Source organism: Pogoniulus pusillus, chromosome 24 (genome assembly GCF_015220805.1).
Source record: "Pogoniulus pusillus isolate bPogPus1 chromosome 24, bPogPus1.pri, whole genome shotgun sequence".
Taxonomy (NCBI): Eukaryota; Metazoa; Chordata; class Aves; order Piciformes; family Lybiidae; genus Pogoniulus; species Pogoniulus pusillus.
Genome location: NC_087287.1, coordinates 9,575,297 through 9,586,705, shown reverse-complemented (window position 1 = coordinate 9,586,705; position 11,409 = coordinate 9,575,297). Strand labels below are relative to the sequence as shown.

The window sequence follows — 11,409 nt, the reverse complement described above, 5'->3', positions numbered from 1 at the left end:
GCCAGGTCCGGCTGCCGGTACCCGGTGTCCCTCCGCAGTGTCGGGTCCGGCTGTCAGCGCCCGGTGCCAGTTCCGGCTGCCGGTAGCCGGTATCCAGTGCCGCTGCCAGCTCCAGCTGCCGGTGCCTCGCGTCTCCCTCGGTGCCGGTGCCAGCTCTTGTTGTCGGTGCCCAGTAACCACTGCTGGTGCCAGTTCCGGCTGCCGGTACCCAGAGCCCCCCCGCTCGGTGCCGGTGCCCCCCCCCCCCCGGTGCCCGGTGCCGGCCCCGCCCCGCGCCGCCGCGCTACGACTCCGCCGCCGCCGCCGCCCCCTCTCGCAGCCATTGCGGGCAGGCCCCGGCAGCTGCGGCCCGTCCGGCCCGGTGCCCGCTGCGGCCCCGGGGACATGGTGCGGGGATGGCTCGGCCCGCAGACACCTTCCCGCTGCACCGGCTCGTCTGGCACAACCGGCACCAGGCGCTGGACAGCGCCCTGCGCTCCGGCACGGTGCGACCGGCACCGGCACCCGGCACCGGCTGCCGGGCACCGGCTACCGCGCACCGGGGACTGGCGCCGAGCAGGGAGGGGAGAGGGAACGGGGTGGGGGGAGTGGGACATGGGGGAGTGGGGAGGGAAAAAGAGGGACTTGGAGATAGGAGACTGGGAGCGCTGGGGGACCGGCGGGGACCGGGGGGGACTGGGAGCAACGGGGGGGACCGGGGAGGACTGGGAGCAACGGGGGGTCTGGGAGCAGTGGGGAGGATTGGGGGGCACTGGGGAGGACTGGGAGCAACGTGGGGGACTGGGAGCAGTGGGGAGGATTGGGGGCAAAGGGGGGACTGGGGAGGACTGGGAGCAGTGGGGAGGACTGGGGGCAGTGGGGAGGACTGGGGGCAGTGGGGAGGACTGGGAGCAGTGGGGAGGACTGGGGGCAGTGGGGGGGACTGGGGAGGACTGGGAGCAGTGGGGAGGACTGGGGGCAGTGGGGGGGACTGGGGAGGACTGGGAGCAGTGGGAAGGACTGGGGGCAGTGGGGGGGACTGGGGGGGACTGGGGAGCACTGGGGAGGACTGGGGGCAGTGGGGGGGCTGGGGGGGACTGGGGAGCACTGGGGAGGCCTTCAAGGCAATGGGGAGGCCTGGAAGCACTGGGCACTGGGAGGACTGGAGGAAGCTGGCAGCAATGGGAGGTACTGGGGGGGACTGGGGGCACTGGGACTGGGATCACTGCAGGGACTGGGGGAGACTGGGAGAAATCAGGGGTGTTGTAGGGAGAGAGAGCACTAAGGAAGACTAGAAGCACTGGGAACTGGGAGAGCTGGGAGGGGACTGGGAGCGCTGGAAGCACTAGGGGAGACAGGAGGCACTGGGGACTGGGAGCACTGGAGAGAAACTGGAGTCACAAACAAGTGGGAGCCTGGGGAGACTGGAGGCACTGGAAGCACTGGAGGAGACTGGAGGCAGCAGTGGCTGGAGGACTGGGAGCACTGGAGGGACTGGGGTACTACAGGATGGTAGCACCATGGTGCTGGAAGCAACTGGAAGCGCTGGTGTTGGGATGCTGTGGGCACTGGGATAGGAGCACTGGAGGTAGAGGGAGACTTTGGGGTGCTGGGGCACTGGGAGTGCTGGGCAGACTGGTGGAACTGGGGCAGGGGTACAAGCATACTAGGGGACTGGGAGCACCTGAGGTAGAGGCCAACTGGGAGCACAAGGTGGGCTCTGGACACCCCAAGAAAGCTAGGGACCATCACTAAGGTGCCAAACTGGGGGCACCAGAGTGGTGCAGGATGCCAGGGCCACCCCAGCCTGGTGACAGTGGCCGTGCCCATTGTCACAGCACGATGTGGAGCTGACGGACCCCCGTGGAAGGACCCCACTGGAGCTGGCTGTGTCCCTGGGCCACCTGGAGTCGGTGCGGGTGCTGCTGCGGCACAACGCCAATGTGGGCCGGGAGAATGCCAACGGCTGGACGGGTACTGGTGGCACGGAGGGCGCGGGCACCTTGACGCGTGGGCGGAAGGGAGGGTAATGTCACCATCCAAGGTGGGATCGGTGAGGGTGACTGTGTTCTGCTCCCCAGTGCTGCAGGAGGCGGTGAGCACTGGGGACCCTGAGATGGTGCAGCTGGTGCTCCAGTACCGCGACTACCAGCGGGCAACACGGCGGCTGGCTGGCATCCCCGAGCTGCTCAGCAAGCTGCGGCGGGTATGGCTCTGCCCTGGGGCCTGGGGGGTGGGTGAGTGGGCAGCCACCCTCACGCCTAGTACTGGGGCCCCACTAGGGCACAGAAAACCTCTGGATATCCCATGTCCTCATAGGATCCCCATCTCCTCGTGATCCCCATCTCCTCCTCATGATCCCCATCTCCTCATGATCCCCACCTCCTCCATGACCTCAATCTCCTCATGATCCCCATCTCCTATATGATCCCCATTTCCTCATGATCTCCATCTCCTTATGGTCCCATTTCCTCATGATCTCCATCTCCTTCTCGTGATCCCCATCTCCTCTATGATCTCCATCTCCTCACGATCCTCATCTCCTCATGATCTTCATCTCCTCATGATCCCCATCTCCTTGTGATCCCCATCTCCCCCCTGAACCCCATCTCCTCATGACTCTCATCTCCCCCATGACTCCCACCTCCTCCATGACCCCTATCGCCTCCACAACCATCATCTCCTCCAGAAACTCCCTCCTTCCCATGACCTCCGTTACCTCATCTCCTCCAGTCTCCCCATCTCCTCCACAATCACCTCCTCCACATCCCCCCTCTTTCCCAAGGGTCCAACTTCCCTGCCAGGCCATTCTCCCAGGTCACCCTGACCCCCCCCCACTCAGTAACCCCAGCAGAGACTCCCCCACCCCCAACCCTCCCCACTGATCCCCATCAGTGACCCCCCCAAACCCCACCAGCTGCTCATCTCTTCCAGGCATCCGACTTCTACGTGGAGATGAAGTGGGAGTTCACCAGCTGGGGTGAGCACAGGGTGCCATGGGGTTGGGTTGGGGGTGCTGGGTGGGGGTACCCTGCTGACAGGCCGCGTGTGCCCGCAGTGCCTCTGGTCTCCAAGGTGTGCCCCAGCGACGTGTACCGCGTCTGGAAGCGCGGCGAGAGCCTGCGGGTGGACACCACCCTGCTGGGCTTCGAGCACATGACGTGGCAGCGCGGCCGGCGCAGCTACATCTTCAAGGGAGAAGGTGAGTTCCACCACCCACGGGGCACTCTGCCATCCCAGACACCTTTGGGCATCCTCCGGTGTCCCTGGGCACGCTCCAGACCCCCATGCGCCAACTGGATGTTGGCAGTGAGGGTGGTGAGATGCTGGCACAGGTTGAGGGTGCCGAGACACTGGCACAGGTTGCCCAGGGAGGTCGTGGAGCACAGATCAAAGATCACATTGGGTGATTCTGTGCTCCACGACCTCCCTGGAGGTGTTCAGGACCAGGCTGGATGAGGCCTTAAGCAACCTGTTCTAGTGGGAGGTGTCCCTGACTATTGGGGTTGGAACTGGCTGAGCTTTGAGGTCCCTTCCAACCTAAACCATTCTATGATAAGCACCACCAGATCCCAAACAGGAACCCCCGTGGAGGCCCTCCAGTTCCACCTTCCAGCAGCACTGGGGACCACCTCAGCCTCCACATATACCAGGGACCCCTAATTTTCCACCAGGACCTCCCAAGATCCCCAGATAGCCCTAAGATGAGATGAGATGAGGTGAGGTGAGGTGAGATGAGCTATGTGATGAGATGAGCTATGTGATGAGGTGAGGTGGGGTGAGCTATGTGATGAGGTGAGTTGTGGTGAGGTGAGATGACCTCTGGGCTCAGGGTGCCACATAGTCTCTGCAGGGACCCCTGGTTCCCCATCAAGACTTCACAAGGTCCCCAGAGATGAGGTGACCTCTGGACTCGGGGCTATCAGGGGTGCCACAAGGTCCATGCCAAGACCTCCATTTCCCCACCAGCACCCCACAAGGTTCCCAGATAATGCCAAGACGTAGCAACCCTCAGGCTGGAGGTGCCATAGGGTGCCCTGAGGCAGATGTGGGCGCTGGGGTGGTGGCACAAAGGGTGCTGACACATGTCCCCGTGCACAGAGGAGGGGGCAGTGGTGATGGAGGTGGACCATGACAAGCAGGTGGTCTACACGGAGACGCTGGCCCTGGCCCTCCACGAGCCAGACCTGCTGCTGGCAGCCATGCAGCCCTCGGAGGAGCACGTGGCCGGGCGGCTGACCTCGCCCATCGTCTCCACGCACCTGGACACCAGGAACATCGCCTTCGAGAGGTGAGCTGCTGCCCAGAGGGGTGCTGGGGGTGAGCTGCTGCTGCCCGCGGCTGTGCTCGGCACCTGGGGCTAAGTTCTCTTCGGCGCCTTCGTCAGTGACTGCCAGGAGGAGATCAGAGGAGCACAGGGTTGCTTTGGCTGGGGAGGCTCTCTGAGAGCTCAGCCACTGAGGCACCCTCCGTGTGCAGATGGCACCGAGCTGGGTGGCAGTGTTGATCTGCTGGAGGGTAGGGAGGTTCTACAGAGGAATCTGGGCAGGTTGATCCTGCTCTTAGGTGAGGCCAATGGTATGAAGTTCAACAAGGCCAACGAGACCAAGTGCCAGGTCTTGCACTTAGGTCGAAACAACCCCACGCAAGGCTTCAGGCCTCCAGGGGCAGAGTGGCTGAAACTGTCTGCTGGGAAACAACTTGGGGTGTTGGTGACAGCAGCTGGAGGTGAACCAAGGTGTGCTTAGGTGACCAGGAAAGCTGCCAGCATCTTGGCTTGGATCAGCAAGAGTGTGGCCAGCAGGAGCAGGACAGGGATTGTGCCCTTGGACTGGGCACTGCTGAGACAACACCTACAATCCTGGGGTCAGGTTTGGGATCCTCACTCCAAGAAGGACATTGAGGGTCTGCAGCAGGTCCAGAGAAGGGCAAGAAAGCTGGGAAAGGGTCTGGAGAACAGGAATGGTGAGGAGCAGCTGAGGGAGCTGGGGGTGTTGAGGCTGGAGGAAAGGAGGCTGAGGGGAGAGCTTCTGGCTCTCTGCAGCTGCCTGCAAGGAGGCTGGAGCCAGGTCTGGGTCAGACAAGACAAGAAGAAACAGCCTCAGGTTGCCCCAGAGGAGGTTTAGGTTGGACATGAGAAAAATTTCTTGCCCTTGAGGGTTGTGCAGGCCTGTCCCAGGCTGCCCAGGGCAGCGTGGGGAGTGCCCATCCCTGGAAGGATTTCAAAGCCCTGGACTTGTGGTGCCAGGGGCCATGGTTTGGTGGAGCCCTGGCAGTGCTGAGGTAAGAACTGAACTCCATGATGGTGAAGGTCTCTTCCAACCCAACCCATTCCATGATTCCATGACCTATACACCACTGTGTGGTGGGCTCTGGCACGGTGACAAGCTGAAGAGGACACAGTAGCAAGCTGGGCAGGGCAGTGGAAGGGCTCGCATGGAGGAACCACGCGATGGGAAGGAACCACTTGTGCAAGAGGACACAAGCACCGTGCCAGCAGCCCCCCCGTGGGGACCTGACACCACCCCCTCCCCGCCAGGAACAAGTCTGGCATCTGGGGCTGGCGCTCGGAGAAGATGGAGGTGGTCAGCGGCTACGAGGCCAAGGTGGGCACGGCCGAGGGGGGGACAGAGGGAACCCCCCAGTGCCCAGCAGGGCTGATCCTGTCCCCCGGCAGGTCTACAGCGCCAGCAACGTGGAGCTGGTCACCAAGACCAGGACCGAGCACCTCTCTGACCAGGACAAGTCACGCTGCAAAGGTGACAGCCCTGCTGGCCAATCAGGGAAGCCCCTCCGGGTGCAAGGCCCACCCCCTAGTGCAAGGCCCACCCCTTTTCTGGTGGCACTGGTGTCAGGTGTTGGGTGCCATGCTGGGTGTGGGACGCCATGTGTGGTGCCACACATGAGGTGTGGGACCCTGTGGGTGCTGGGCGTGACATGTCAGGTGTGGGACCCTGTGGGTGTTGGGTGTGCCCCCTCAGGTGTGGGACCCTGTGGGTGCTGGGCGTGACATGTCAGGTGTGGGGCACTGTGGGTGCTGGGTGTGACATGTCAGGTGTGGGACCCTGTGGGTGTTGGGTGTGCCCCCTCAGGTGTGGGACCGTGTGGGTGCTGGGCGTGACATGTCAGGTGTGGGGCACTGTGGGTGTTGGGTGTGCCCCCTCAGGTGTGGGACCCTGTGGGTGTTGGGTGTGCCCCCTCAGGTGTGGGACCGTGTGGGTGCTGGGCGTGACATGTCAGGTGTGGGGCACTGTGGGTGCTGGGTGTAACATGTCAGGTGTGGGACCCTGTGGGTGTTGGGTGTGCCCCCTCAGGTGTGGGACCCTGTGGGTGCTGGGTGTGACATGTCAGGTGTGGGGCACTGTGGGTGCTGGTTGTCACCCATCAGGTGTGTGTCATCATTCAGGCAGACACAGGGTGCCAAGGTGCCCCTGCCCATTCCCACACCAGCACCCACCTCTCTCCCAATCCAGGCTCCAAGACCCCCTTCCACTCCTTCCTGGGCATCGCACAGCAGCATGGCACCCACAATGGGGTGAGTGGCCAGGGCTGGGGTCTCCTGGGAGGTTGGGGTGCACCACCCCACTGCTGTGGGACCCCAGCAACAGGGCTGAGGGTGCCAGTGTCACCACAGGTGCCCGTGCCACAGGCTGCCAGCCCCACCAACCCCACTGCCATCACCCCCGAGGAGTACTTTGACCCCCACTTCGACCTGGAGACCCGCAACATCGGGCGCCCCATCGAGATGTCCAGCAAGGTGCAGAGGTGAGGTCACCACCCCAGGGTGACACGGGCCCAGGGGTGTGGCACCAGGGTGGCAGGGAGTTGATGCAGGATTATGAAATGTTGTGGGGTGGTGGCATGGCCCCAGGGTGGCAGGATCCTTGGGGGTGGTGATGGGGTCCCAGAGATGGGGCACCAGGGTGTGAGGCCCTTTGGGGGTGGTGACAAGGTCCCAGGGGATGTGGCACCAGGGTGAAAGGACCCATAGAGGTGGTGGCATGGTCTCAGGGGATGTGGCACTGAGTGTCAGGACCCACGGGGGTGTTAGTGGAGTCCCATGAGACATGGCACTAGGTGTCAAGCCCTGACGGGCAGTGGCGGGGTGCCAGGGGACGTGGCGCTGGCAGGGTGCCCACACCCAGGCCGGTGCCCGTGCAGGTTCAAGGCGACGCTGTGGCTGTGCGAGCAGCACCCGCTGTCCCTGGCAGAGCAGGTGACGCCCATCATCGACCTCATGGCCATCTCCAATGCCCACTTCGCCAAGCTGCGCGACTTCATCACCCTCAAGCTGCCCCCTGGCTTCCCCGTCAAGATCGGTGAGGGTGGGGCAGGGTGGAGCTGGGTGGCGCAGGGTGCCCACAGCAGGGTGGCACCGCTGACCCCTGTGCCCCCCCGCAGAGATCCCTCTCTTCCACGTCCTCAATGCCCGCATCACCTTCAGCAACCTCTGCGGCTGCGACCAGCCGCTGGGCTCCGTGCGGGTCTGTGCCCCCACCCAGCCCCCTGGCACCCACCCTCCCAGCACCAACCCCACCGGCACCCAACCTGCTGGGCCCAGAGGTGAGGCTGCTGGGGGTGCCCTGTGCTTGGGGGGTCTCCAGGAGGTGGGGTGCTGGCAAGAGCGGGGAGGTCACTGGGCACAGGTGCACTGGGGATGCTGGGAACCGACCAAGCTGCCCACGGGCAGGGTCTGTGGGTTGCCTGTGGGCACAGCGTGGCGTGGCCGCAGGATGAGGATGTAGGGCACTGTGGGGTGCACCCGTGGATGTGATGTGCCATGGGTGCAGGGTCCTGTGAGATGCTGTGGAGTTTTGTGGGGTGCACAGGATGCTGTAGGGTGCCATGGGATGCTGCAGAGTGCTGGTGGGCACAGGGTGCCACAGTGTCCCATGAGCACAATGGGTGCAGAGTGCTGTGGAATGCTGTGGGGTGACCCGGCTGCAGGGTGCTGTGGGGTGCCATGGGGTACTATGGAACATCATGGGATGCCATGGGGTGCTATGGCAACAGCATGGGATGCCACGAGGATGCTATGGGATGCTGTGAGACTCCATGGGATGCCATGGGGATACTATGGGGATGCCATAGGAATGCTGTGGGATGTCATGAGGTGCTGTGGGACACCATGGAATGCCATGGAGTACTACATGGATGCCATGGGATGCTGTGGGACACCATAGGGTGCCATGGGATGCCATGGAGTACTATGGGGATGCCATAGGAATGCTGTGGGACACCATGGGATGCCATGGGATGTCATGGGATACTATAAGGATGCCATGGGATGTCATGGGGTACTACAGGGATGCCACGGGGTGCTGTGGGACACCATGGGGTGCCAGGGGATGCCGTGAGGTACTCTGGGGATGCCCCGGGGTGCTGCGGGACACCGTGGGTGCCATGTGATGCTGAGGGTGCTCCGTGCCCGGGCGGGGCGGCAGGCTGGCCGTTCCCATGCGAGGTGGAGGCAGGGGTGTTCGAGGTGCCAGCTGGGTACACCGTGCTGGGCGCGGGGCGCAGCGAGCCTCTGCGGGACGAGGACGATGACCTGCTGCAGTTCGCCATCCAGCAGAGCCTGCTGGACGCGGGCACCGAGACCGACCAGGTACGGCCACGCCCGACCCCTGATTGCCCAAGCCACGCCTTCCTGTGCCGTGGGCACGCCCCTGAGGGCATAAACCCCGCCCCTCAGCCCCGCCCCTCCGCGCAGGTGACCATTTGGGAGGCTCTGACCAACACCCGCCCCGGCGCGGAGCCACCGCCCTATGAGGAGCAGCTGGAGCGGTGAGGCCCTGCCCACCTGGCTGGGGCTGGCCAATAAGGGGTCGGGGGGAGGTGGCTTAAAGGGGAGTGGCCAAAAGGAGGGGCATGGGGTGTGGCTAAAAGGGGCGTATCTGGAAAGTGGCAAAAGGGTCTGGGATGAGGCAAAAAGGGAGGGCTCAGATGTGCCTGAAAGGGGAGGGGATCTGGGGGATGGCCAAAAAGGGAGGGGTCTGGGGTGTGGTCTAAAGGGGAGGGGTCCAAGGTGTGGTTAAATGGGCGGGATCTGAGGTGGGTCAATAAGGGGGGCCCCAAGTCCGGCTAAAAGGAGAGGGGTCTGAGGGGTGACTAAAGGAGGTCTGGGGTTCATCTAAAAGGGGGAGTTTGGGTGTGTCTAACGGGGGGGATCTGGGGTGCATCTAAAAGGAGGGGTCTGGGTGCGTCTAAAAGGGAGGGTCTGGAGTGTCTCTAAAAGGGGAGGTTCTGGGTGTGTCTAAAAGGGGGGTCTGGGGTGTGCCTAAAAGGGGGGTGTCGCCCACAGGGCCCTGCAGGAGAGCATGCTGCTGCAGGCCGGCCCCAGCGCTGGCCCTACCGAGGCTGAGACTCCCCCTGGGGCGGGTGGTGGTGGCGACACCGACCCTGACACTGGCACTGGGACGGGCACCCCCCCAGTACCCCCCGGCTATGGCAGCTTCGCGGAGCAGCTGCGCTTGGCCATGGCCCTCTCGGAGCGGGAGCAGGAGGAACGGGAGCGGCGGCGGAGGGAGGAGGATGAGGAGCTGCAGCGCATCCTGCGGCTCTCCCTCACCGAGAAGTAGCGGAGGGGACACGCAGCGACAGGGACGTCCTGTGTGGGGGCATCCCGCGTGGAGGCGCAGCCGTCCCACGCAAGGACCGGGATGTGTCATCTGGGGACATCTCGTGTAGAGGTGGAGAGATCTCACATGGGGACACTCCGCACCGGGACTAGGATGTCCCACATGGGGACGCTCCGCGCAAGAACGGGGACATCCGGTGTGGGGACACCTCATGTGGAGATGGAGACCTCCCACCTGGGGACACCCCACGCGACAACGAGGACTTCTCATGTGGGGAGACCCGAGGTGGGGAGGGGAATGAATGTCTTGTGTGAGGGCACCGCACCGGGACAGGGATGCCCGCATGGACAGGGATGTCTCACGCCGGGACACCCCGCATGGGGACAGGCATATCCCGCAGGGGGACACCCCACAGCGGGCCAAGAACACCCCACCTTGTCCGGGGACCACCTGGCATGATGTTTCCTTGGTGACAGCCTGGCGTGGGTACCGCTCCGCACAAGGACACCCCAGCTTGTCACAGTCACGCCTGGGCACCAGGGGGTGCCAGGGTGTCACCTCCATGGCAGGTTCCTTCCCTGATGTTGGGGGAGGGAGGGCATTGATCCAGGGATCCTCCTCCCCCAGGGGACCCCCAGTCCAGAGATCTTCTCCCACCAGGCTCCAATCTCAGCCCAGGGATCTTGATCAGGGTGTGTGTAGGGGCAGGGGGTGGCACTTTGCCCCCCCCCCCAGGGGCACCTCTGTTCCCAAGGCCCCCACTCCAGAGCCCCCCATTTTTCCTCAGTGTTGATCCCACAAGGGGCAGGATGGACCCAGGGCAGAGGGTCCCCAGGGGGTCCCTTATTTAAAGACATCCCAGTGCAGGACTGGGCTGGGACCCAACCAGGCCTTGTCCCAGTGTGGAAGTACAGTTGGGGGGGTCCCCAAATGTCAGGGGGGTGTCCCCTAGATGTATGTACATAACATATACATATATATATATATATATATATATATATAGACACAGCTGTGTGCCAACTCTGCCTGGTGGGGGGCTTAATTTATTCTTGGGGACCCCTCCCTGCCCAGGGAGAGGGTGTTTGGTGGGGGACAGCAGGGTGACAGAGGGCTTGGAGTGGGGGTGCTGCCACAGGGCACCCAGAGGTCTGTTCCCCCACAACGGGGTGAGGGGTCCTGGGAGGAGGAGGCTGGCATCCAGTGTGCACAGCCAAGGGACCCAAATGCCAGGGTGAAGGGCTCCAGGGAGGGGGAGGTCCCAGGGGTAGCAAGGAACTTGGAATGGGGGGTGCCAGGGCAATGGGAAGAGGGTGTCTAGTTTGAGGTGGGATGGGGGATCCTGGGCACACGGCTGAGGCAGGGGGTCAGGCTGGGCTGGCACCCAGAGTGCTGCAGACCTAGGAGAGGGAGTCTCACCTGCTGGGGACCTCCTGTGGGGTGCCACCTGTTGCTTATCCTGATGGAGTAGGGGGGGACACGTCCCTCTCGCAGGCAGCTGGGGAGTGTCACAAGCACTGGAGGGTGAATCTGGGGGGGTGCCATCTGCTGAGGACGTGGAGGGTCCCAGGTCGGGATGTCTGGGAGGTGTCTCCCCTGCTGCGGGCCTGGGAGGTCTGGGGGCCACATCTGCAGGAGGACCTTGGGGGAATCTCAGCTGGGGACCCTCCGGAGGGGTCCTACTTGCTGGTGATCTGGAGGGGTCTCAGATGCTGGAGACCTTCGCGGGGAGGGTCCCACCTGCAGGTGACCTGGAGGGGGATTCTCAGGGGCTGGGAGCTCGATCCTGGGGTAAAATCTTGGGCGGGGGGCGAGACCACACGGGTGAGGGTCCCGGGTAAGTGCCGGGGGT

The 11,409-nt window shown here is 63.7% G+C and overlaps 1 protein-coding gene across 4 annotated transcripts; it reads left to right on the top strand.

Annotated features, from left to right (window-relative positions):
* Window positions 1–300: 300 nt before the first annotated feature.
* ANKRD13D (ankyrin repeat domain 13D) lies at window positions 301–10,560 on the top strand. 4 transcript variants are annotated; one of them, XM_064163427.1, is made up of 15 exons: window positions 301–485; window positions 1,818–1,953; window positions 2,061–2,185; window positions 2,914–2,959; window positions 3,038–3,181; window positions 4,081–4,270; window positions 5,519–5,585; window positions 5,657–5,738; window positions 6,453–6,514; window positions 6,614–6,744; window positions 7,141–7,298; window positions 7,381–7,542; window positions 8,424–8,587; window positions 8,693–8,766; window positions 9,284–10,560. In XM_064163427.1, the coding sequence occupies exons 1-15, from the start codon at window positions 396–398 to the stop codon at window positions 9,558–9,560; spliced, it is 1,908 nt and encodes a 635-aa protein (XP_064019497.1). In that variant the 5' UTR covers window positions 301–395; the 3' UTR covers window positions 9,561–10,560. The 4 variants fall into 4 exon arrangements, with proteins under 4 accessions (XP_064019497.1, XP_064019495.1, XP_064019496.1 ...); XM_064163425.1 differs by having other exon boundaries at window positions 8,675–8,766; XM_064163426.1 differs by having other exon boundaries at window positions 8,421–8,587.
* Window positions 10,561–11,409: the final 849 nt, after the last annotated feature.